This window comes from Pipistrellus kuhlii, unplaced genomic scaffold, assembly GCF_014108245.1.
Source record: "Pipistrellus kuhlii isolate mPipKuh1 unplaced genomic scaffold, mPipKuh1.p scaffold_m20_p_1, whole genome shotgun sequence".
Taxonomy (NCBI): Eukaryota; Metazoa; Chordata; class Mammalia; order Chiroptera; family Vespertilionidae; genus Pipistrellus; species Pipistrellus kuhlii.
In genome coordinates this window covers 170,554,128-170,581,290 of record NW_023425404.1, presented here as the reverse complement: position 1 = coordinate 170,581,290, position 27,163 = coordinate 170,554,128, and the positions used below count along the sequence as shown (strand labels likewise).

General features: G+C 47.4%; 1 protein-coding gene across 6 annotated transcripts in view; it reads right to left on the bottom strand.

Annotated features, from left to right (window-relative positions):
- USP46 (ubiquitin specific peptidase 46) overlaps positions 1–23,328 on the bottom strand; it is a 66,352-nt gene extending 43,024 nt beyond the window's left edge. The window contains exons 1-2 of one of the 6 annotated variants that reach the window (XM_045572681.1): positions 23,117–23,328; positions 20,400–20,429 (exon numbers count right to left, since the gene is read on the bottom strand). In XM_045572681.1, coding sequence (XP_045428637.1) covers positions 20,400–20,429; positions 23,117–23,152 — 66 coding nt within the window. In that variant the 5' untranslated portion in view covers positions 23,153–23,328. Of the gene's footprint in view, positions 1–20,399; positions 20,430–20,635; positions 20,669–23,116 lie in introns of those variants that run through there. The other 5 variants (XM_045572698.1, XM_036416554.2, XM_045572685.1 and 2 more) reach the window with 5 other exon arrangements.
- Between the last annotated feature and the right edge of the window lie 3,835 nt (positions 23,329–27,163).

Sequence of the window (27,163 nt, the reverse complement as noted above, 5' to 3'; positions counted from 1 at the left end):
CTAATTAGCATATTACCCTTTTATTAGTATAGATACTTATATTACAGCAAGATTTTATAGAATAGACAAAAATCACTAAAATTTTTAATAAAGCTACATCTCAATCATAAATCAATGTATTTTAAATACACCCACAGCTGCTTTGAAGCAACATGAGTAGACGTGGCTTAGAGCCCAGAAGGAATGTCAGATATACAAGTATAGCACATGGAGACAGATCTCATTAAATCTTTCTTTAGGAGCTAGCCATATATTATTCGAGTTAACCCTTGATTTTTGCTCTTTGGGGATTATTGGATTGAGTCTGCTTTTTTCTAACTATCTTAACACATTGCACACCAGTAGTTTTATTGCTAGCTTTACCCAGTGGCCAGATAAGTTTCTACTGAATGAGTACAAAAAACAAAGTACCATACTTCAAAAAGATATTAGCTTCTAAGAACATATAATAAATAACTTCAAAATGCAATGGCTATTTAATTTTAAGGCGTGCCTTTAACATTTATGTAAAACACTGTGTAATATGAAAACACAAAAATCTCCTGATCCGCCCGCAGTGTGTTAATACTCTCCCATCAGAGGGGGACGAGGAGGAGGGAGGGTGATGGCGCACACTAAGGACAGTGACCAGGGCAATGTTTAAGAAAAACATCAGGTCAAAACATCTGCCCTCCTGCTGCCTGTGCTTTCCAGCACTGTGCAAACTCCTTCCTTTCTCCTCTTCTTGGTTCACCCCCATTCACAGAAGGCTTACCTTTGCACCCCATCTCCTGCCAGCATCCTGGGAGGTCCCCATACCCATGTGGAGGAGTCTCCCCAAACCCTGCTCTCTCACCAACTGGATGTCCTCTTTCCTGCTCTCTTCCATTCCACTCCCGTTCAGCTCCCACTCCCACAGATTGCCCAGATCCGGGGACCCCTAAAACCCACCAGCTCGGCTCCACCAGCTGACTTCCTAAAGCCCTCCCCTCCCAGCTACTAGTACACACGTCGCACCAGAACCACTTACTCCTCTACTTTCTCACTCAGCTGAGGGACCATGATCATGATTTCAACTGTCTTATAAACAGCTTTACCCTGTGCTGTGGCCACACCACCTGGCAAAAAAAAAAAACACCACAGTAAGAACCAAATTATCCACCTTGTCTAATATACATTCAGACAATGTACAAAGTCACACACCCAGCTCACTGGATTCTCCAGGATTCACCAAATTCAAGTGGCCCTGTACACACCCCACCTCCCAGCAACGGTCTCCAGTGCACACAGTCTCTACTCCACAATGACAGTTTCCAACTTCCTTCAAGCCCCTGAGAATGTCAACATCCCCTCTGCCCTTCTCACTGGCCTCCCACTAAACAGAAAAGAAGCTTTTTTAAACCAGCAGAGAGCTCCTTTAATTCTGCACTCCCAAACCTTCAAACCTGTGTGCCTCCCGTTAATGACAGAGATCTCCCTTCTGTCTGAGACCAATCTCTCCTCTACTACTAAATCCTTCCTATCAGAACTGAACATGCTTAAGTGTCTCTCCTATTAAAAATCCATACCTTCTCTTCCACACATCTCCCCCAAGTCCCACCCTTTCTCTCACCTCTCCATAGCTATCTGTTCTCAAACACTGACAACTGAATCAGATGGTTTCTAAGGTTTGCTTCAAATGATCCAATGGCGAAGTGGGAGGTCAGGGATGGAGGTAAAACTGTGTCGTTGAAGCTGAGTGATAAGCAGCTGGGACTCAATATACTGTTCTGTTTATACTTTTACATAGATGTAAACAGGCAGAATAATGGTCTTCCAAAGAGGTCCATGTCCTAATCCCCAGAACTTGTGCAGATATGACCCTCCAAGGCAAAGGGAAATTTAGGTTATTGATGGGCTCCATTTGCTAATCAACTGACGTTGAAATAGGGGAGAAGTCCTGGGTTATCTATGTCCTCCCAAGCATCCTTAAAAGTTGGGGGACAGTAACAGAATAGATAGGAGTGGTGCAGTGTGTGAAGGGCTAACCGCCTTTGCTAATTCTGAAGCTGGAGGAAGGGGGCTACGGCACGCAGGCAGTCCCGGGAAGCACACGCAGGCAGTCCCGGGAAGCACACGCAGGCAGTCCCAGGAAGCACACGCAGGCAGTCCCGGGAAGCACATGCAGGCAGTCCCGGGAAGCACACGCAGGCAGTCCCGGGAAGCACACGGCCATGCACCTCCTTCATTTTGCTCAGGGAGACCCACTCAGATTTCTGACCTCCAGAACTGTGGGATAATAAATTTGTAGTTTATGGGATGAAGCTAATGGTATTTGTTACAGCAGCAATAGGAAACTAATACTACCCTGTTTTCCTGAAAATAAGACAGTGTCTTATATTAATTTTTGCTCCCAAAGATGCGCTAAATCTTATTTTCAGGGGATGTCTTATTTTTCCATGAAGAATACAGTACACATTTATTGTTAAATGAAAATAAAGGAAATTTATTACCTGTATACAGTACCTTAGTACGGTAGTTGTCAACACAAACCAGACAAACTGAATCCTACAGTATCAAGAATTTACTCATTTATTCAGTGACAATTATGTCATCATCTTCTGGAATATCATCATAACAATCCAATTCCTGAATTTCCTGGTGAATTTCTTGTGACTCCATTTCTTTCAGAATCAGCGGACCAAATCTCTCATGTTTAGCAATAGCATTCTGAGACAGTGCCTGGCGGGGGGGGGGGGGGGGGGGGTGGGGGGGTGGGGGGGGCGCTTATTTTCAAGGGTTGCCTTATATTTCACTCAGAAGGAAACCTGTAAGTAGGTCTTATTTTCGGAGGATGTCTTATTTTCGGGGAAACGCGTATATATTTGAAGTTGTCCATACTATACTTTAGGACTTGTCTCTACTTCCTCACCTCCACATCTCCCTTCAAAACAGCCCCTTCTGGACTCTATCCTGACTCCATGCCTGATGAACTCCACACAGTGTCACTCCAGGGGGTGCCTTTAGCTGTTGGCTTTCTCCAAGCTTGTCCAAGGCGCTCCTCCCTCTCCCCAAGCCTCCCAGTGGGGTCCAGGCATTAACCATCTCCATAGCTTCACTCAGCGGCCAACTGCCAACCATTTCCAACTCTATACCTCCATTCCAGAAACCTCACTTCTAAACTCATTCAGACTGGATGAATACTGACATTTCCACTTGCTTATCTCACAAGCAGTCAAAATCAATCTATCCAAAACGAAAGCTTGCATTTTTCCTTCCCCCTAATTCCAATCTTTTCCTGGTGTTTCCCCACTTAGTAAATGACAATGCCACCCTCCTCCTGGCTAGAGACCTTGGGGTCGTGCCTGACATCCCCCTCTGCACTCTGCACCCATCCATCACACTGTCATTGATTCACTCCCCTTAAGTCTCCCAAGTCCGCTGGCTTCCTTTTGTTCTCCCGCCACCAGCGAGACCAGGCTTCCAGCATCTCTCCTCTGAATTACAACAGCTTCCTAAGTGGCCTCCAACATCCACTTTACTCACCTCTAACCTCGCTGTCAACACAGCAGCAAAAAGGCTTTTAAATACAAATCTGCCTTTAAACCCTCCAGTGATTTTAACCACTGGCCGTCACTGGCTCCTACACTGGGCCTGTCACAATGGTCTTCGTGCTGTCCCTCAAATATCTCCAGTTCCCTGCCACCCATCACCTGCGGCTCTTCCCTGCTTCCTCAGCCTATCATCCTCTGGAGTTCTTCCCTGATCAATCCTAGATTTGGGTCGCCTAACCTGTAACAGACAGAATCATGGCCCCTCAAAAATATCCACACCCTAATCCCTGGAACCTGTGATTATGTTACCTTGCATGGCAAAGGGGTCTTTGCAGGTATGATTAACATAAGGATCTAGAGATGGGGAGATTACCCTGGGTCATGTGTGTGGCATTGTGAGAGGTAGGACAAAGGTCCTTGTAAGAGGTAGGCAAGAGCATCAGTCAGTGAGGAGATGTGACATCTGAGGCAGAGTTCAGAGAGAGAGATGAAGATATTACACTGCTGGCCCTGAAGATGGAGGAAGGGACCATGAGCCAAGGAATGCAGGCAGCCCCTAGAACCGGAAGACAAGAAAACACATTCTCTCCTGGAGCCTGGGGAAGGTGTGCAACCCTTCTGACCTCCAGAGCTAAGAAAACCAATCTGTTTTATTTTAAGCTACAAAGTTTGTGGTAATTTTTTACAGCAGCAATAGGAAACTAATGCACCCTCCACACACACACACACACACACACACACACATACACACACACACACACACACCCTATTACCTACTGGTAGCATCTTGCATGTCTTCCTTATAGTATTTATTCCAATTGTTATTTATATAATTATTTTTTAAATAAGTTTTTATTGATTTCAGAGAGGAAGGGAGAGAAAGATAGAAACATCAATGATGAGAGAGAACCATTAATCAGCTGCCCTCCTGCCCAAATCAAGCCCACAACCCAGGCACGTACCCTGATTGAAAATCGAACTGTGACCTCTTGATTTATAGGTCAACACTCAACCACTGAGCCATACTGGCGGGGCACAGGCCTTTTTCTTTTCTCAACTGTTTGCATTTTTACTATGAGGATACTTTATTTTTGTCATGAAAATTTTAATAAAAAGTTAGCAAAGTAATATCCTACAGACCAGCTATCTAAGGCCCACCGCAAACACCTCAGAGCTGACCTGGCCTTTTCCTTTTTCTCCCCAGTATGAATTTGCCTTTGATTTCCGTCACTTTCTCTCTTGTCCTTCGTTTCTTAACTGAGGCCTGGTTGCTGATATCCAGCCTGCCTACCTGCTCGGGGTGGCAGAGAGAATCAAGAAAAACAGGGATGATGTAAATTGTAAGATGCATTATAAATCCAAGAGCTGACCTTCCACTGCTAGCACCCAGCACCATGACACAAAAGGCAAATGAGAGACATTGAAAATAACTGTTACATGACCAGATGCTGAACAAAAGACCATCTATGGCAGTAAATCACAGGGTGTTCGAGTCTAAGTAACAGAATTCTTATTTCCATCAATAAAAAAATCTGTTAACCTTTGAAAAACAATGCACCACACTTTATTAAAAATAGAATCTGGGCTGGGACAAGTTCCAACAAGAAGACGGCAATGCTGGCTCTTCAAAGCACTTCTGAAAGCAATTCTGCGGCTGCCTGGGGGTGCTACAAAAACACAAACAAACAACAACTCAGGAAGGATGAATCATAAATGCATGAGATGGGTATAGAAAGGCATTTCTTTGCAAAGCAATGTTTTTATCCTCACCCAAGGATAAGTTTTTGTTGATTTTAGAAAGGAGGAGAGAAAGAGACAGAGAAACATCCATGTGAGAAACATTGATTAGCTGCCTCCTGCACGTGCCCTGAAACCTAGGTTATCAAACCCGCAACCTTTTTGAGTATGGGACTGCACTCCAACCAACTGAGCCACCTGGCCAGGATAAAGCAATTTTAAAAGCCATTTATGAGAAAAAGACGTTAGAATGTCTTCCTTAGGGGTGAAAAAGTGAGACAGACCCTTCCCCAGAGGGAGGATATGACACTGCAAGGTCTACAAAAACTGGGCTCCCCATATGATGACAGTGTTGTCTGTCATATGGGGAGCCCAAACCAAACCCAGAGACCAGGCGGGGTCCCTGAAGATCATTTCACAGATGAAAGAAAACTCTGTGGTTGAACATGGACCTATGAACCAGGAGGTCACTCCTCAATTCCTGGTCAAGGCATATGTCCTGGTTGCGGGCTCAGTCCTCAAATATGATGTATGCAGGAGGGGGCCCATCAATGATTCTTTTGCATCATTGATGTTTCTCTTTCTCCCTTCCTCTCTGAAATCAATTAATATATATATATATATATATATATATATATATATATATATATATATATATATATTTTTTTTTTTTTTTTTTTTTAAGACTAGTTTTCAAAAGGAATAGTATTCTCAGACTTCTGGTAACAAAAGTTCATTCCTGCCGAAACCAGTTTGGCTCAGTGGTAGAGCGTTGGTCTGCAGACTGAGGGGTCCCGGGTTCGATTCCAGTCAGGGGCATGTACGTTGGTTGCGGGCACATCCCCGGTGGGGGATGTGCAGGAGGCGGCTGGTCGATGTTTCTCTCTCATCGACGTTTCTGGCTCTCTCTCCCTCTCCCTTCCTCTCTATAAAAAAAAAAAAAGAAAAAGTTCATTCCTGCAGCTTTACAGAGAAAGTAAAGCAAAGATGAACTAATGCAGGCCACAAACTCAGGATGAGTCAGAAGCTACTGGCCTGAATTCAGGATGGTTATGAAGGAATTATGGACACTGATTTCCCAGATGTAATTAGCAATAATCATAATAGATAATCCATAAATAGCATTACTGTGTACAGCCACTGCTCTAAGACTTTATGTGTGTTTCATTCATGTGCATCCTCCGAATCATCCTATGAGGTGGGAGCCATTCTTCTCCTCACTTTAAAAATAAGAAAACTGCCCTAGCTGGTTTGGCTCAGTGGGTAGAGCATTGGCCTGCAGACTGAAGCGTCTCAGGTTCAATTCCGGTCAAGGGCACATGCCCAGGTTGTGAGCTTGATCCCTGGTGGGGAGCATGCAGGAGGCAGCCGATCAGTGATTCTCTCTCATCACTAAATGTTTCCCTCTCTCTCACCTTTTCTCTTCCTTTCTGAAATCAAAAAAATATATATTTAAAAAATAAAATAAAGATAAGAAAACTGAGACACAAGGAGGGCAAGTAACTATCCAAGCTCACACAGCTCTCAGGTAGCAGGAGTGGGTTTACATTCACACAGTGTGCCTCCAACGTGTGTGCTCCCAACCACTACCCGACACTGACTGCCAGGGAGGCAAGACCGGAGCCACAGAACTGCAAGTCCGAAGAATTGACGTACTCAAAGGGCTCACAACTTTACAGGTGACCCACGCCACTGAGGCATGCCTCAAAACATTCTAGAATGAGGAACACATGTCCTCTTCTGTAAAATCCCCGCAGAATACTACAACCTGGTGAAATAAATCATAAAACTGAGGTTGAAAGTCAGGAGAAACACAACATATCAAGGGGAAAACAAATATTTCTTTCAAAATGGTTTCAAGAACTGCAGATCTTTGTCTTGTGAGCCAAATAGAAAAAGAAAATAATATAAAGTTTAAAAAAATAAATAAGTAAATAAATAAAAAAAACAGAAAGAGAAAGAGAAAACTGTATCAAGAAGAAATGAGCTCTAAAAAGTAAATAATTTTATACCTAACTAGAGACCCAGTGCACGAAATTGTGCATGGGTAGAGTCCCTCGGCCTGGCCGGAGATCAGGGTCGATCTGTGGGGCAAATGGTGGGGTGATCGGGGTCCCCTGCTCACACTCAACTTGGCCAGCCTGGCACCGCCTGCTCACCGGCCGCCCACTGCCGTTGGTCACCTCCCTCTGCGGGGTGATCAGCAGAGCATCTTGCACTGCCTTGGCTGGCCTGGGACCTGTGGGCTGGGGGCCACTCCTGCATTGAATGTCTGCCCCCTGGTGGTCATTGCTCATCATAGTGACTGGTCATTCAGCAGGTCATTCCACAGTTTGGTCGATTTGCATATTATTATTATATAGGATAATGGAATAATGAACATGCAATCTTGCTGCTCTAACTTCTGTCATGTAATATAGATCGTGGTAACAAACACAATAAGCAGAGAGAAAAGGAGCCTATCGTTGGTATGCTGAACAAAATATGTTAATATATTAACACAGCTCATCTCAGTGCCGGGAGTATTGGGGGGGGGGGGGGAGGATGGTAGAGGACTGGCATGAATTATATATCAGGGGGAAAATTACTATGTTTTCATTTGTTTGTTTGGTTTGTTGTGTTTTGGGGATTTTTTTTATCCTCATCTGAGGATGTGTTTTTACTGATTTCAGAAAGAGGAAGGGAGAGAGAGAGAAACATCGATCGTTGTTTCTGTATACACCCTGACCCGGGATCGAACCCACAACCTTTTGATATACAAGACAACACACCAACCAAGTCACCTGGCCAGAGCACTATTATGTTTTTATCCAAAGAAAGCTGTAAAATACCTATTGTATCTTTAAAAGACAGAAATGCAGGTTGCCATTCTGAGTCTCTTGGCTCAGACCTAGTGTGGCTAGTTCTCTGGCCCTTCACAGGGCTCCCCCTCTCCTCTCCTCCTCCTGCTCTGCCTCATCATTTGGCTTCAATGTCACTTCTTCAAAGCTATCTTCCCTGACCCTTCCCTCTCACAGAATCCTATGAGTTTCATGGCACTTACCATAATTTGTACCCCATACTTATTTGTGATTATTCAACATCTGTCTTCCCACTGGACCATGGGTTGGCAGATGAGTCCATGGGACAAATCTGGCCCACCGACTGTTTCTGTAAATAAAGATTTATTGGAACATGGCCACTATCATTCATTCAGTTACTGTAGCCACTTTCACAACAGCAGAAGTGCGAATTTATGGCTCACAAAGCCTAATGCTAGCCAACCCTACACTAGAGCAACATGAGGGCAGGGATTCCCTCTGGCTGACTTGCCAGGACCTAGCAGACCACGTGGCATGGAAAAGGCATTTAATAAGTTTGGTGATTAAGAAACCTGGGAAATGGGAAGAGTAAGTAGTATGTGCTACTGGTTCAAGAGATCTCCACATCTATGCATTCATTTAATCCCGTCCACCAACCCAAAGTCAATTACACTTGTTATTCCCGTTCTACTCATCAACCAGAGGGAGCCTGCCAAGGCTCACTCAGCCCGTAAAGGCCGGGCCAGGTCTCAGTGCTAGGCCACTCCGTTCCAGAGCCTGAGCTCCTGACCACAGCCAGGCACGATGATCTTCTCATTCATATTTTAGTAATTCCTCAGCTGCAGATGTACGACTGGGCAGAGAGCCAGCTGTTTCTCAGCATGTCCTCCTGGGCTGCCGGCAGGCACACGCTAGCCAACCGCCAGGCGCACCACCTCGGAGTGGCTGTGAATGCCCGTCCTGCTTAGACAGCAGACCCGTCGCCAGGCCCACTCTCCCTCCCGATAAATCACCAACAGGGACTCACTACCCCCATCTCACAGGTGAGAGGAAGGTTAACAGGTGAAGTAATCACCAAGGTCAAGTGTTAGTATGAAGCAGAGGTCAGTTGTGAGCCCGCAACCTTAATACCATGACGCCACAACCCATTTCCTGCTTCCACTGTGCTCATTGCCTCCCCTTCCTTTTCCGGCTTCCACGGGAGCCAGATATCCACAAGAAGGCAGCTAACAAGCATTCTCATTCTGCGCTGTGGAAGCATGTCATCTCCATGCCATCTAGAGAGTGGGTGGGGAGAAATAACTCTGCACAAAACCTCGACATGACTTCATTAAATGATCATAACCCAGATGCAAAAACATCTGTTAATGAAGACAGATGACCCTGGGACACACAGTGATCCCAAGTCATAAGGAAGGGACAGTACAGAGCAGCTGGGCTCTGGCTTGTAAAACAACTCTCCACGTGTCTAGAGGCAGCGTAACCGAGTTCTCATGCCAAGATCAAATTTCAGCTCAAAAGCAGGACAATCAGCACTGGGCCTGTCTCTGTCATCCAGCAGAAGGTGGAGGAGGAGGAAACAGTGACGCCCGGTCACTGACCTCGGTGAGCTACAAGCAAAAACCTCATTCCCAACCCAATGTTCTGCGAAGCCACAGATGAGGCCGCCTTGATGACAGGTCTCGTAAGCACCTACATTACCCTCCCCACCATTTCCCAGAAAAGCAGCATGGGTGGCATGGGATCCTGGCAAAGCCCAAGTCAGAGGCCAACTCTGCAAAGTTGACTAATGGGGGATTTCGAGCATTCCTCCCTCAACCCTTTCTCTCTAGTTCAAGTTCAAGGTCTTCATCGTGAAAAACCAGGACACCAGTGTCCCCGCCGTCTCATGGCATGGGAGAACTGCCCGACGTGTTTATGGGACATCCCTCCCCCTGGGAACCCAGCCTTCTGCACCATCAGAGATCTTCTACTTTAACGCAACAGAAACATCCTGTCATGTACTGACTGCGAAACACAAAACATAAATTCTGGGCTCTCTGCTCCCATCCCCAAGTGGGGAGGAATCCAGGGAAAAGGGATGGAGCAGGTTCTGCAGAGCAGTCTCACTCTGTGTTACCAGGTTCGGAAACTGAAAACATGTATAATGAATGAGTAATTTTGTATCTGGTGAGATTAGTAATAAAAAATTGGGGCTTGTGTTTTATGTATCGTTGGGGTTTTTATTCCACTTCGCTCATAATGCTTTTTTATTGTAGTTTACAGAAATATCAGTCTACAACAGATTGAAAATAAAAATAAAGCGGGTCCTTCCCTACAGACTTTGAAAATAATTGCCAACAGCAAAGCAGTTAAATGAAATTGAGCTTGTTTCTCACACGTGTGAATAAGCTGCTCAAACTCACGCCTAGGAAGAGAAACGCAAACTAAAAATACACTGAGACACCATTTCCCCCTGCCTGGCAGAGAGGAAAAGGGTCCTGCAGAGCTCGCTGCTTGGCGAGGCTGTGGGCAACAGTCACACATGCAACAGAGAGAGGGCAACGGGCAAAACCCACCGGTTACAAATGGAAACCCATGTCTAGGGAGTCAGCTGACAGGCATCCCCCACTTCCGTGAAATGATGGATGGACCAGGTTGTTCCCTGCAGCCCTGTTTGTAAATACCAAGGACTGGAAAACTACTGTGGCACCCATTACTGAGGGGCTGGTTAAGTGAATTCAATACAGTGAAGCAACTGAATACTCTGCAGCAATAAAAAAAGAATGAGAAGGCTCTTCACATGCTAGTACAGATCCACCTCTAAGATTCAAAAAGCAAGGGATAGATATGGACGGATCAGTATATGCTATAAGTATTGTGTTTTCAAAAACTGGCCAGTGTGCTAAGTGGTTAGCGTGTCAGCCTGCTCATTAAAGGGTCTTGGGTTCAATTCCCAGTCGGGGGCACATACCTGAGTTGCAGGTTCAATCCGCAGCCCTGATCAGGGAGCATGCGGGAGACAACCAATCAATGCGTCTCTCTCAGATCAATGTTTCTCTCAAAAAAAAGGGTGGGGGGAGAAATATAAACAAATATGCTGGTACATGCATACAATGCCATTGAGTGGAAACAGAAGACACTGCAAATATTGACTGATGCCAGAGACAAGAACTGGATGGTGGGCATATTTTCAACATATATCCTTTTACACAATCTTAAATTCTACCATGTGAACTCATATGACATTTTCAAAAACTTTAAATTTTTATTCACAAAAATAAAACTGATTTGCAACAGCATGAATAGACCTAGAGGGCATTATGCTAAGTAAAATAAGTCAGTTAGAGAAAGACAAATATCATATGAGTTCACTTATACGTGTAATCTAAAAAAACAATATGATTGAACAAACTAAATTGAAACAGACTCATAAAGATTGATAGTTGCCAAAAGGGAGGGGGGTTGGGGGACTGGGTGAAAAGGTGAGGGATTAAGAAGTACAAATTATAGTTACAACAGTCACATGGATGGTAACATACAGCATAAGAAATATAGTCAGTAATACGTAATAACTATGTGTGGTGCCAGGTAGATACTGAAAGTATCAGGGGACCACTCTGTAAAGTATACAATTGTCTAACCACTATGCTGCACACCTGAAACTGATACAAAACAATCCCATATAATAAAGATGTAATATGCAAATGGCGTTACACAGTGACCAACTGGATCACAGAGCAGCAGGAGGGTGGGGAGAGCTACCAGCGGGCAGCGGAGAGCTACAGGAGGAGGCAGGGCAGCAAGTTGGGGGGGGGGGGGTGTTACAGGAGGGGGGGGCAGTGGGAGGAGAGCTACAGGAGGGCCGCAGGGAGTTACTGGTGGATTCATGCTCAGGGCTACTAGTATTGAATATAAACTGTAATTGAAAAAAAATAAAAGATAGAAACTGAGCTTAGCTACTGTGTGTATTTCTCAATAGAAATACCTGTGTTTACCAAATTTTAAAAAGGGTATGTTATTCGCTTATTAGATGACTAAAAATCTTTTACTAAATGATGTGCCCTCATTATCAGGAAAAGGAAAAACAATGAACCCTGAGTGATGAATATTAAGGCTTTGCCACACACCACCAGCACCCCGCCCTCCACCAGCACCTCCTTCCACCAGCTCCCCGCCTTCCACCAGCTCCCCGCCCTCCACCTGCACCAGCCCTCCAAGTCACCCCGCCTCCACTGGCACCCCGCCCTCCACCTGCACCGCCCTCCACCTGTACCTCCTTCCACCGGCTCCCCGCCTTCCACCTGCACTGTATCTTCAGAGACCTCTCAGGAGGAAATCAGAGCTTCTTCCCCCTGTTGTCCACTCCCAGCACTTTCCCTCGGGTCTGGTCTTTGATTGGAAGCTAGATTACAAGGTGCCCCTGCACCCCATCTCCTTCTCAGCACTGCTCACCAGCAGAACGGTTCTTAACATCCTACAGACCCAGAGAGGCCTCAGTCACCTGCCCAGGGTCCCAAACGCCACTAAGTACCAGGGTCAGGATGGAACTGGGTCCCCAGTTCAGGGCTTTTCCAGTGACATCATTCTGACTCCTTTGCTGGTGGGAAGAGAGGAGCTCTGGATAAAACAGTAATAAAATGGCCGGGCACTGGGCTGAGCACTAGACATAAATGACTCCATTTAAGTCTTGCAACCCCTCGGGAGGTAGTTCTCCCATCACCTACAGGCCATGGATGAGAAACCAGGTCTCTGAGCGGGTAAACAATAGCAATCAGTACTGAAGCGTTATTCTGAGCACCCACTCCCTCACTTAGAAAGGGCCTCGCTTGGAGAATAAATCCAGCGTCTCCCTCCTATCCTACCATGACCTGCTCCGGTGCAGTGCTGACCAGGAGACAGCTGTGGGCCTCTCTCTAACCTGGTCCTCCCACCCCCCATACCACAGAAACAGGGAGAAGGGACCCCCCATTTCACCAGCACCAGTCAGACCAATCCATCTGGTGCTTTTTGCCTCTGCTCCTGCCCAACGCCCTTCCCCCATCCCACTCCTCCCCAAATACCCACTGAATGTGGACAGCAGGTCAAAATAAAAGCAGGATTCCACTGGATCCTACGACACCAACAGTTCTGAGCTTTGGAACATTAACTCACAGGCAGAATGAGAATAACTGTGAAAAGCAACATGCTCCGGGCATCACGGCTCACAGAATGCTACCCGGCAGGACCTCCTTGGATTCTCCATAAACAGCTGTGAGTGAGGAAGGTATTTCATCCTCTGCCTCTCTGTGGTAAAGAGATGAGGAAACACACCCGAGATTCACCAAGCCCTGAGACCCCCAAACCCCAAACTCCTCCTCTCGAGAGCCGCAGGGAAGAGGGCACTGTTTTCCTCTTATTCCCGAGGCAAGCCGAGGGCTGTGCTGCTGTGCGTGTGGCCACCCGAGAGGTGGTTAGAAATGCCAATCTCACTGCAGACCCACTGAATCCGAATCTGCGTTTTAACAAGTTCCCAAGTGGCTCCTGGGCCCTGCTTTCCTGAAATTTTGGCGATTCTCCCACTCTATGAGCTACCCCTCCCCGGTCATTACCCAAGAATTATTTACTGAGTGTGCCAGGCTCTCTGAATGCTGGAAACCAATCGATCCATCCTGCCTGTGGAGTTAGCTGCCAGTCTAACACAGGTTTCTCAACCTTGTCTACTCATCAGAATAAACTGCGGCAATTTATAAAAAAAAAGGGGGGGGGGGAGCAAGTGCCTGAAAAATCCACCCAGACAGACCTACACCCACGTACACTCAGAAACTCCAAGAGTGGGGACCTAGGAGCTTCATATCAAAAAGCTGAGTGGTGCGACCACTCTGGGGAGCAGCCTAGCAATGCCTAAGAGAAACGCCAACGGGCACACCTAGGCACAGCACTTCCACTCCCAGGACTGTGTCCTGGAGGAATGAAGGCACATGGGTAAGGAAGGCAGAAACAGGAGCATTCACTGTGGCACTGTTTTCAGAGAGAATATTATGGAAACTGCCCAACTGTCCCTAAATAAGGTGATGAGTCAGTCAAAGAATACGGCTGTGAGCAGTGAGAATGAATATACTAGAACTATCGATATATGTGTCAACATAATTTCAAATATAATTGTTGAGTGAAAAAGCTGCAAAAGATTGCATATATTTACACACAAACACTCATATACTGCGTATGGGCTCGTAAATATGAACTATAAAGATATACACAGTAAACATACCAACTTCAGGAAAATGGTTAGTTCTGGAGGAAGGGAGAGGAAAGAGATAGGGGTGGTTAGAGATATCCTTAAAGATTTTATGTCTAAAAAAAAATCTCAACCAAGTATGACTAAATAATAAAGAGGGAATATACAAATTGGCTGTCACACCATCACAAAGATGGTAGCACCCATACCCACAAGATAATGGCGCCCAGTCTCTTCAGCCCAGCTGGGGGTGTGGCAGGCGTATGGCGTGGCAGGCGTATGGCGTGGCAGGCGTATGGCGTGGCAGGCGTATGGTGTGGCAGGCGTATGGTGTGGCAGGCATATAGTATGGCAGGCGTATGGTGTGGCAGGCATATGGTGTGGCAGGCGTATGGTGTGGCAGGCGTATGGTGTGGCACAGGCAAGCCTCAGATTATCGGCTGCCCGTCACCTAGGGCAATCCCAAGGTTCAGGCAAGCCTTGGATGGCAGATGCCCAGCCACCCAGGGCCAACCTGAGGCATAGGCAAGCTGCCCAGGGCCAGCCCGAGGCACAGGTAACCAGGGCTGGTCGAGGCTTGCACTGCCGGCAGTGGCAGCAGCAGAGGTGTGATGGGGGCATCACCTCCCCCTGATCGCCAGGTCTCCTCCCACCCCTGGGGGCTCCCAGACTGTGAGAGGGGGCAGGCAGGGCTGAGGGACCCTCCCTCCAGTGCATGAATTTTCATGCACCGGGCCTCTAGTTTGAATATAAATATATTAAAATATTCTTTTTTCCCATACTCTTCTAGGTGTTAAGACTTTACAGTTTTTTATAAGTTTCTCATGTGATGTGACACATAGCCAGGATTGGGAATCCCTGTCCTAAGAGCGGAAAGTAGTAAAAACCAGGCTACATAATATCAAGAAATACAACTACAGAATGGCAATGATCTATAGCTCTGAAAGTTGACTACCTTAAAATTTTTACATAAATTTTAAAAAACTTTAACATAGCAGATAATTCCTATAAGCAATATGTTTTTCGGAGGCCAAGGTAAGCAATTATTTCTCAAAATGTGGCTGTCAGCTCACCTGTAAGAGAATGAGGAGGGAGTGGAGAGAAGGGAATACTTATTTTAGAATGCAGATTCCAGGGCTTTACCATGGGCCTATCTAGAGTCTGAATTTATTTTTTTAATATATTTTTATTGATTTCAGAGAGTAAGGGAGAGAGACAGATGGGAACATCAATGATGAGACAGAATCACTGACCGGATGCCTCCTACACGCCTCTAACTGGGGATCAAGTCCACAACCCAGACATGTGCCCTTGACTGGAATCAAACCTGGGACCCCTCAGTCTGCAGGCCGACATTCTATCCACTGAGCCAAACCAGCTTGGCCAGAGTCTGAATTTTTAAGGAGAGAATGCATGTGGGCACAATTCCTTGGTACACCAAAAAACCACTTAAGTGTAATATATTTTTAAAGCTACTGTCAGTCGTATTTTTAAAACCATACATGTCTGTGTTCAATAAGATGACATTTGTCATACTCTAAAAATCAAAATAAAGTGCAGGGACAGTTTTCTAAATACCTGAGACAGTAATTCCACAAGTTCCTCAAGCAGAGCCCGATGAAAGCTGGTTTCCGGCACAGTGCACCACCTCACCTGACGGACACAGAATGTCCTGGAGGAAGGACATAACCCCACATTGTCTTTCTAGCAGGACTTCAAAAAGCAACTGGGTGAACAGGAAAACTCCACCAGCCCAGCCTTCCTGTTGTTCTCCCTGGAAAAGGCCCTAGACATGATTTTCACCAACGCCAACTTCAATTAAACAACACGTGAAAACACGCGACTGGAACTGAGAGGCCTGGCCAGGGCCGTAACGTACCTGGAATTTTCTCTCAGTGCTCAAGGTATCTTCTAGGCGATGGTCTTTATGCTACAAGGACTCACCGTTTCATCTTATCATTCCCCTATTCTGTCCTGTTCCTGTCTTTCTTGATTTTTATTTTGTCTTCCTGATCTTCCCCTTCATTACCCTTTTCCCTATTTTCTCACAAAACCACCGCTGCAACCCTGGCTTACAAACCCTGGAAAACTGCTCCAAAGCCTCTGGATTAAAAACAACCCCAGCACCTTAAACACATAAAAAGATGTTCAGCTTCACTTGTCAACAGGAAAGTGCAAATTTTAAATCACGAAGATACCATTTCACGCCCATGAGACTGGCAAAACCTCAAGTGTGACCACGTTGGGTGTGTCTGTAAGCCTGTGGAGCAACTGGAACTCCCCACCGCTGCTGGGTGCAATGCAAATTGGCACAACTGCTTCAGAGAGCAAGCTGGCAATATGTGAGGGGCAAAGATGCCCGGCTCCTGTGACCCAGCGATTTCCCTTTTAGGTAGAGACCACAGACAAACTCTAAACACATGCACGGGGAGACAAGTTCAAAACTGTTCATCGCTCTAAAGGGCACACACAAGAAACTGTACACCCAAATGCTGATCAACAATAAAATATAATGCAGCATGTTCAGGAAATGTAATATTATACAGCAGTTAAAACAGCCTAGAATTCGTGTATCCTTTTTAAAAATACATTATTATTGATTTCAGAGATGAAGAAAAGGGAGAGAGAGAAACATCAATGATGAGAATCATTGATCAGCTACCTCCTACACGCCCCAACCTGGGGATCGAGCCCACAACCCAGGCGTGTGCCCTGACCAGGAATTGAACCGTAACCTCCTGGTTCATAGGATGATGCTCAACTAATGAGCTACACTGGCTGGATGAAATCATGTGCCTTAATGGATAAATCTTAACATTGTAATGTAAACAAAAGCAAACTGAGAAGTTGTTCAGTATTGCAGCTTGTTTAAAACATGAGGAAACTACTATCTGGTTTATGAACACATACAGATCCAGTAAAAGTATAAAAACACATGGTGAGTACCAAATTCAGAACTGTGGTCACTGTCTGAAGGGAAGGGGAATAAGGTGGGGAAAGGTTCACTCGTACTCATAATATTTTTTATTTCTTCACGTGGAGGTAGATACACGGGTACTCACTCTGTTATTCTCCATATTTCTCCGTACGCCTGAAATTTACCACCAGAAAAAGAGTCCCAAGAAAAATAGTCCCAAACCTGAGCTACTTTAAAGCATTTGCAGATTCTGATAGCAATATCAGAATTTGTAGGTTGGACCTACAAGTGGAAAGTGAAGCATTAGGAACCAACAGGGTTTCCTCTGCACACACTCCATCCATAGCAAATAATCCTCGGAATTATAGTGAAATTCCAGGCAGAGGACTTAAGACATCCCCAAAATTCTAAGCAGCAATCCCAGAACACAAACCTTCCAAAATGTTGGCTGAGGTTGGTTGCTCATATAGAATTTATTTGCCTCAAGAAAGTCTTTACTGGTTCATTTTCTGTGGCCTTCTCTCTTAAAAGATCAGCAAGGCCTTTCAAACCCTTAGGTGAACATTTGGTTTCAGCACAACTGAAGGTTTATTATGTAAAAGTGCATTAAAACATTTAGGCCAGAAGGGTTAACTAGACTAAAAGGCACCATCTTTTACTGCTCTTTCAGTCAGTTTGCCTTGGGCTGGCTCCATGGGTAGCCTAGAGAGAAAACCAAGATATACCTTTCTGATGGTGCCACAAAACTACACATCATCTTTTTTTTTTTTAATATATTTTTATTGATTTCAGAGAGGAAGGGAGAGGAAAAGAGAATCGTGGTTCAGCTGCCTCCTGCACTACTGGGGATCGAGCCTAGCCATGTGCTCTTGACCAGAATGGAACCTAGGACCCTTCAGTCCACAGGCCAACACTCTATCCACTGAGCCGTACTGGCTAGGGCTAAACACCATCTTAAAACCTCGACTCAGTCAAACTAAATAAGACCAGGCTGGGGGGAAGGAAGGGGAGAACATATGAACAAGAAATTTTTCTCTTAATTGCTAAGAGAATCAAAATGGAAAAGTACTTTTAATACAACCCCAACATACCAAAATTCCACATTAATAAAAAATAGGTTGTACTGTAGGGGTGAACTGGAACACAAAGTTGATTTCCAGCAAATGATAATCTTGATTTCTAACTAAATATTGAGATTCAACTTTGTTTGCATCGTAGAATTCCAAGAAAAAAACTAAAAAATAAGTAGAATTAATTGTTTGGACCTGACCCAACAGAAGTGCCTACTTTAGATCCAAGAGGCCAGAACAGGATTTTCCTTTAAGTATTAACCCATTTTACCCAGCAATTTCTAAAAGCTGACAACTATCAGAGAAGACCCTCATACGAGATTGTAACTAACAGCACCCAGCTGATAAGTCTCCAATTATCTCTGATAATTGGAAGCATGAGAAACAGAGGAAGAGCCAAGCTGTCTCTTCTCCCAAATTATGTGATTTTTAATGTTTTTTAACAATGATTCTTCTAATGATTCTCAAAATACGTGCCTCAGGTCAGTAACTGACTTATCAAAATAAAATGATCTCTATAAAAAACCCGCTAGCTTTGTTTCAAATTTTTACTAATTGTACTTTTCCTTCTTATCAAGGTGATGTCACTAATTTAAAAGAATTCAAATCTGGCACTCACAAAGGTGTTCACTAATATACTGGGGATGTTCATGGATGCTAAAACGCCAACATCTGGCAAATTCAACACAGTTTAAACAAGGTAGTTGAGTACTCAGGTAGTTACTAACCAATTAAGAGACGTAGATTTTTATAAAGACTCTAAGAGACACTACTCACTAAAGAAGCTTTTGACAACAACAACAACAACAACAACAACAACAAAAATCAGTTTTAAAAGCTGAGAAAAACTAAGGTTGCAGAAAATGCAATTTGTTCAAAGGCACCATTAGACTGAGGCTTAGCTGGAGGGGCACTCAGTGGTCTAAATCCCAGTTCTAATTACAGTTACATTGACCATAATCACATCTTCACATAAAAAACAGTCCAACTATGATCAAATGCAAATATACTAAAGAAACATCCTATTGTGTTCATCAGTCTTTCCTCTGTAGTGCCGCTGAGATTCTATTCAACCTTTTCGCACGGATACACTAAAATTTTCATCTCTATCAATGTTATGCCCACAAGATAAGAAACCCCTTCGCTCCTTGGAGATAAGAACTCACCTCCTTCATTTATTTAGCACCTGCACATAGTACGTGCCAACACGGACCCAGCAGGTCCTCAGCGAATGGCCATTTATGGAAACAGAAATGTTATCTCCTTTCCACATGACATTTCCTCTGTGGTGCATCTCACAGCACCATTAACAAGTAAAATTAAGATGAGATGAGTTAGGCCAATTTGCATCAGTCCAAGGCGAATTTCTAGAGGGCACTTTTGTTGTCTCTTAATACATGCTTCCTCTTTAGGAAATTCCTCAAGTTCTTCAAACAGAAAATGGACCCCCAACAAAAAAGCCTTCCATTTGTAGGGCCAAAAGAATACATAGGAAGTTAAGTCCATTGGTCTGGACAAAAATCAGAGGATTATCAACAGGGGAGATTTCCTCATACTTGGTAGTAGCCAGAGCATTTTTAAAATTACAACACACCAGCCAAACAAGCTTTATTATCTGTGACCCAGACACGCTGTGTGGCTAAGCTGACAAGCCCTGAGCAAGTTGATCAAGAATCACTGTGGCAGGAATTCACATGGAAGTAAAATTAAAACAAATGGGAACTAGCATTAAATTTCCAGTGCACAGTAAGACTTCAGTGGGGAAGGGGACAGTGGAGGGATGTGAATATTTCCCAAGGCCCCTGTATCTAAAACTGGCACAGGAAGTTTGAGAAGGGGAAAGAAAAGAAAAAAAAAAAAGGTGTTTATTTCTCAATCACATGAAGGATTTGGTACAAGTTTTGTTTCCGCTCTGCTGGGTCCTTTCTTGTCTGGTGACAAAATAAATCCACTTTTCAATACTAGGTCTTGGTTCGTTCAAGTCCTGCCTAGAAGGATGACATGAACACCCTTTCTGGAAAAACATCAACGTGTTTAAAAGGCAATCTTCACTTGCTCTCTCTACCACTACTCCAACCAGTTCCCACCAAACAGGGTTAAAAGGAAGGACCAATAGGAGCCCCAGAGAGAAGCCGAACAGCGAGAAGAGACCCCCAGAAAACCTACCTGGAAGCAATTCATCGCCGAGAGACGAGTCTAAGGAGGAGTCCAATGAAAATGTGTGTTAGATCAGGTGGAGGCAGCCGTCTCCTCAGCACCAAGCCTTCTCTGTGGGAAGTGAGGCTGGGAGGGACAGGGTGACCCAAGCAGCCTTTTATAAGGGGCGGGGTTAAGGATTCCCATCCCAGCCCTAGTACACTGCCTTTCAGCTTGCTACATAAATGAACACGTGAGCTGTTTACAGTAGTGGCTCCTTCCATCAGGTCCAAGGAGGCCTAATCTCCTTTGTCCTTGAAACAACTGAAGGTGACATGAGCCCATACACCGAGTACCTCGCCTCTAAGTACTAGGCCCAGTAACTCACTTAATGCAACTGTCCTAGGAGATGGGCACCGCTATCATCCCGTTTCTCCAGATAAGGAAAGACAAAGCGCAACCTGTTCAAGGACAAAAAGCTGGACGGTGTTGGATCCAGGACTTGAACCCAGGAAGTCTAACGTGAGAGCACAAACGCTTCCTCCCTTGCTCGAGACACAGTGTCCAAAGAGGAACAGAAAACTCCCAACGCACCAAGTACTGGCTCCTCACCTCCCCGGGGCGATGACCCCAAAGGTGGCCCTGCTTTAAAGATTCCACACGAGGTTGTCAACTCTCCAGGCACGGCTCTAGCCTGCTCCTCTCATGCCCTCCCTGCGGCCCGCCTCCCTGGCTGGGTTTCACTGGAAACAGGTAGTGACATTCTGCCCTGCAGTGCCAAGAAGCCCCAGCTGCCTGAGGGTGGGGGGGGGAAAAAAAAAGAAAAAAAAAAGCTGGAGGCTGGCTTCCTCTTGGGACACACTAGCTCTCGGGTTCCCAAGCTGCTTCAGTACAGAGAGGTGTCACCACACACACGCAGGACAGGAGCACGGCCCAGGGCTGGGGCTGCACCTGCCACACACACACACACACACACACACACACACACCCGCAGGCCTGAGGCCACCCCAGCGAGCCTGAAAGAAGAGCACTGGAGAGCTGCTCCGGTTTCACAGGTCCCCTCGGAGCTCGGCTCGGCTTAGGGACACCGGGCAGACTGGCATCACCTCCTGCTGCACCGAGCGACACTAATGCCGGAGGCCGTCCCTGCGTGGAGGAGGAAGAAGAGGAGAGGACACCGAGATGCTCTGGGAGCCACCCACCTCCTCCCGCTGGCCCTGCGCCAAGCCCTTGGCAAATGCGGGGGGGGGGGGGGGGGGGGGGGGGGGGGGGCCGCATTTGTTCTGCTGACCAGCGGCGGTGACCGCATCCAACGGTGCTGGAAACCGAAGCCAGCACCAGTGGGTCTCAATGCCACTCCTGAGCTGCCACATGGCTCCTCAGTGCTCCTCTGCCATGTGTTAATCTTGCAACAAAACGTGGGACAGAAGATGTAAAAGGCTGCGCGATGGGGGAAGGGCAGTCAGATCACCTTACCTTCCAGACTTCTCCATCAAGCCTCCTCAGATCCCCTACTGTAGGGGCCTGTATTACTAGCCTGTATCACAAGGGAGGTGTTCCCCACCTGGCATTAAAAAGAGCACGGGTTCCAGCCGGAGATAGGGACGCTTTGATGGTGGTATGTTGGGGGGGGGGGGGGGATACCCTTCCTTAGAAGGAAGGCAAGGCACACACTCTCTCACCCTGCACAAAAGGGCAATGTCTTACTCCAGAGAGCAAACTGTGCACCCTAGTGGGGGGGGGGGGGGGGGGGGGGGAGAGGAGGGACAGCAGGGTGCACCCTGAGGACCCAAGGGCTAGAAGCTGCTCCTGCAGGAAAGCAAGATAACTGAAAGGCAAGGGGAAGCAATGGGAGACACCCAAGTTCAAGTCAGCAACCACCACACCAGGGAACCTGTCCCCATCAGAGCCTAGTGATGTCCCCTTGCTGGGTCCACGCCCACACCAGCCTCCCCTGGGTCTGCGGCGCATCCGGCAGGATAACCCTGAGGACCTCCCCTCGCCCGGCCCGTCCTCCCCCCACAGGCCTTCCGTGTTACTGCACAGAGCCTTGGGCCCCTTTCACAGAAGGGGAAACTGAGGCTTTCCCAAACCAGGTGGAAGTTCACTTCCCTGAACACATTTTTGCACTCTTTTTTTTTTTTTTTTTTTTTTACAGCTCGATGACATTTACAGCACAAATGCCTCCAGATAACACCGACTGCCTTTGCAAAGTGAATTTGAAATAACAGTTTAAGGAGTGAACTCAAAATGAGAGGAGGGCGGTCAGGGAGGCTGCCGGGAGGGCTTCTTCTACCTCAAGGGCAGGATTATACCCGCCGCCCCCACCCCCCATCCGCTTGTCCCCCCAAACCCTTCCCCCGGGACGTCCGGGTTCGGCCTGCCCCCCACACACACACCTCCCCCAGGCAATGCCACCGCAACCCGAGGGCGGAGGCACCGGCGCGGCCAGGGGCCGGCGGGCGGGCGGGCGGGCTCCCGGGTCCCCAGGCAGAGAGGGGGGCCGAGGGCTGGGGACCCCTCCCCGGGGCTCCAGGGGCCGCGGCGGCCGACCCGCCCAGCCCGGAGCCGGCAACTTGCAGCGGCGCCGCGGCCCCGCCGCCCTCGCCCCCACCCCCACCCACACCCACACCCGCCGCCGCCGGGGAGCGTGCGGCTCGGGTTTCCCTTTCTTCGCGGCCCGCGCCTCGGGCGCGACCCCCCCGGCGGCGGCGGCGGCGGCGGCGGCGGGGGCGGCGGCCACTCACCATATTACAGATGGAGGCGATGTTTCGGACAGTCATTAGTCTAAAGGTTGCAGCGATCCCGCACCGCCATCTTTACGAGGTGAAAACAGGACTGTCCATGGTGGAGCGCCTGCAGGGAGGCCGGGCGGCGGGCGGCGGGCGGCGGCAGCGGCCTGGGGTCCGGCTTTCAGTTTGGCTGGAGAGGAGGCCGGGAGGGAGGTGGGAGGGAGGGAGGAGGCGGGGGCAGGGGCGGGGCCCGGGGGCGGGGCCAGAGCGGAGGGCGGGGATTGGCGGAGCGGAGGGCGGGGACTGGCGGAGCGGAGGGCGGGGATTGGCAGAGCGGGGAAGCCTGGGCTGCGGGCGGCGGCGCGGGAGGAAGGGCGGCCCGAGCGCCGCGTGCTCCCCGCGCTGTGTGCCCCCGCCGTGCGCCCGGCTCGGGCTCGGCCCCGCGGCCCTCCTGCGCTCGCCCGCCCGCGCCCCGGCTCCGGGCTCGGCCTTTTTCTTTTCCGTTTTATTTCCTGCTTCCGTGTGTGTGGGCTGCAACGCGGGGGCAGGCTCGCGGGGCTGCGGCAACCGCACCGCGCGGGTCCCTGGGCAGACCCAGATGCGGCGGCGGCGGCGGCGGCCTCCTCGGGGCTCTTGGGGGGGCGCCGTGGGGAACCCGGGGACAGCGCTGGGCACCGCCCCGCGGAAGGTCCCACCTCCGCCCGTCCGCAGCTGAGGCTGGGGCGGGGCGGGGGCGGGGGCGGGGGTGCGCCTGTCCCGGGCCCCGACGCCGCGAGGTGGGGGGGGGGGGGGGGGGCGGCAAGGACACGGGCCCTTTTCCGCCTTCACTTTCTCTCTCCTGCCTCTCGGCTCCCGGTAACCCTGGGTCTGCATAGTGTGTCCGGTAGAGAACGAGGAGGGGTGGGGGTGACTGAGGCCAACGTTTACTTTTTCCCTTGGGGCGGCAGCCAGATGGCACCGGCGGGGCCCCAGGAGTAAATGGGGTCAGGACGTGGGAGGGTCCGAAAGCCCTTGCTTGCGCGGAATCCGGGTCCGGGCGGAGGCCGGAGCGACGCGCTCTGGCCGGCGTGGTGTTAGCAGGTGGAAGGACAAGTCTCCGTTCTGGGCAGGACATTGTTTATAAGGAGCAATGTGAGTCCAAAAAGAAGGAGAACCAAAGGAACGCCCTGAAGGAAGATCACACCGCTCTCTGGGCACCGTCTCTCTAGGTGTTGAGATTGGAGCTGTATTTGGCTTAGACACACTTCCTGCCCACAAAGGTCGTGGCTTCTGACTCAAAGGAGCAAATCTGCACCGCTTAGCAGAGATGTTCGCGGGAAGGGTAGGAGCCCATGTTCAAACGTGTGAAACGAGTCTGCATAGCAGGTAGCAGCAATTCAATGTTTTCGGCAAAAAAGTTGCACAGGTGGAAAATACGTGGTAATTCTTAAACCAATCCATTTCATGACAATTGAGAAGTTAATATCATTGAAGATAGTTTTTATCTAACCGAGGGGAAAATGTCACGCTTCCAATTCTCCATGATCTATTTAATGTTACACACCAAGATTTGAGAACCATTGATTTCTAATAGTCCAAGGACCTGGGTGGAAATTAAAAGACAACTGCTGGCTAAAGTTTTGTTAGGTCATATAGGCTCCATATATTTTAATGGATTTAAGGAGTAAATTCCCGCTTGTGGTAAGCCACTCTGCCTACATTGTATTTCCAAACAGATTCCTATTATGGTGATTGCTAACTTCGATTTCTTATTGTGAGTCATGATGTTTTTCCATGATCTTCAACCACCACCATAAGTGTCGGTAATAGAAACTACTATTACCAACTTTTGCAGATCAGTAAAATAAGGCTGGGTCATGTTACCCAGATATTACAAAGGAAGCTGGTGCCTTAACCCGGCTGACACCTTGGAAGAAGAAGAAAAGCAGAACACCCAAACAATAGCCAGTTGGGTAACTGAGGCCTAGAGAGGCTTAAAGACTTGAGAAGAGTCACAAAACCAGTTCAGGAGCATCCTCAAGGTGAACACTCAAGCCCTGGGACTCGATTTCACAGGCATTCCACCATAAATGCATTAATCCAAAGCCTTCAATGAAATGGACGTCTTATACCAAAACAGGGTTCAGTATTTCTGCTGGCAATGGACTGCAAAGTCCACAGGACTGAAACACCATTGGCATAATGAAAACTGAACATCATCTAATTCTGAGCAGCAGATCCGCAACTTAAAAGGATCTTTTTTTTTAACAGCACAAAGCCTAGAACTGAAGTGGTCAACATAGACCAACATCCAAATTGAAACTCAGGCAGTGAATTACATACACAACAAATTAATTGAACACAGCAGATCTTGTCAGGCTTCTGAATAATTAAATATACTTTTACACCACTACCAGGTTGGTATTCACAGATGTAAACTGGAAAAGGCATCAGTGGAAGAAGAATTATCATAAATTTAGCTTTACTCAGAAAAGAAACATTATTTGCAAGAGCTAAAAATCATGAGAATGTTGCCAAGCTAATGAGAGAACTTAGAGGGAAAGTATTTTTCATGTATAGGAACTAGCCAGTGTGAAAGTATACAGTTAGTACTGGGAAAGCAGGAAATGGAAGGATGGACTGTAGGCTAGCACTAAATGGCCTAAATCAGTGGTTGGCAAACTCATAAGTCCACAGAGCCAAATATCAACAGTACAACGATTGAAATTTCTTTTGAGAGCCAAATTTTTTAAACTTAAGTTTCTTCTAACGCCACTTCTTCAAAATAGACTCGCCCAGGCCATAGTATTTTGTGGAAGAGCCACACTCAAGGGGCCAAAGAGCCACATATGGCTTGCAAGCCGAAGTTTGTGGACCACTGGCCTAAATGAATTTGAGGGAGGCAGTCACTCCAGGTAGTCTGCCACTCAAAAGGTGGTCCATGAGCTGGGACCGGTTTGGCTCAGTGGATAGAGCGTTGGCCTGCGGACTGAAAGGTCCCGGGTTCGATTCCAGTCAAGGGCATGTACCTTGGTTGCGGGCACATCCCCAGTAGGGTGTGTGCAAGAGGCAGCTGATCGATGACTCTCTCTCATCGATGTTTCTAACTCTCTATCCCTTTCTCTTCCTCTCTGTGAAAAATCAATAAAATATAAATTAAAAAAAAAAAAGGTGGTCCATGCACCAGCAGCATTGGCCTCACCAAGGAGCCTGTTAGAAGAGCAGATGTGCCCACTTCAGACCTGCCAAAGGAGAATTTGCATATAAAACCTGAGGAGCACTGTTCCAGCCAAGCACTTGTGGTGGCATTCTCTGTGTTTCCCTGCCTGCCTCCCAGATTCTGCTTTGGGGATCTTATTTTGGCTCATTCTCAGAACCTAAAGTTCAGGTGCATCTGACTCTGCCCACCTGGCTCCAGAGTAAGGCCAATGATCCACGCTGAGCCAAGGAGAGTCAGACCTGGGTGTTTTGGGCAAGGAAGTACACCGCTTCCTGAGTTTGCTGAGCTGAGTGGATAAAATCTAGAGCTACCATATTTCCACTGCCTGAGCATGAAGCCAACATAGAAAAATGAAGCTAACAATGGAATACATCCACTTGCCGCTGTAGTCTTTAGCGTCTTTTTCTTTAGCCAATTCAAATTGAGTTATCTGTTGTTCACCACTGGAAGAATCCTAATAACCAGTGTCCCTGTTCCCCAAAATTCATTAGGTTCATTCCAAATTCATGATGTAAACGAATCGCGGGGGGAGAGGAGGAGCGGGGATTCTTCTTCCTCCAGATCTGTCTCTTCCTTGAAGCCTTTCCAGGTTGCTCTCCCCTACCACCACCACCACCACCAGTGAACTCCCATATCCTGGTGGTTCCATACTCTCCCTTGTGTTGTTACCAGTTTCCTGTCTGGCTCGCTCCTACTTCCCCTCTTTGCTTAGTTAACACCACACTCAGCCTTCCAATGATGCAAGACAAGAAGAGATGCCCTTGTTGTATGTTCTTATAGAACCATTCATCTTCCCTTCATAGACCTTATATTTATAAACTAGAGGCCCAGTGCATGACATTCATGCAGTGGGGGGTGGTCCC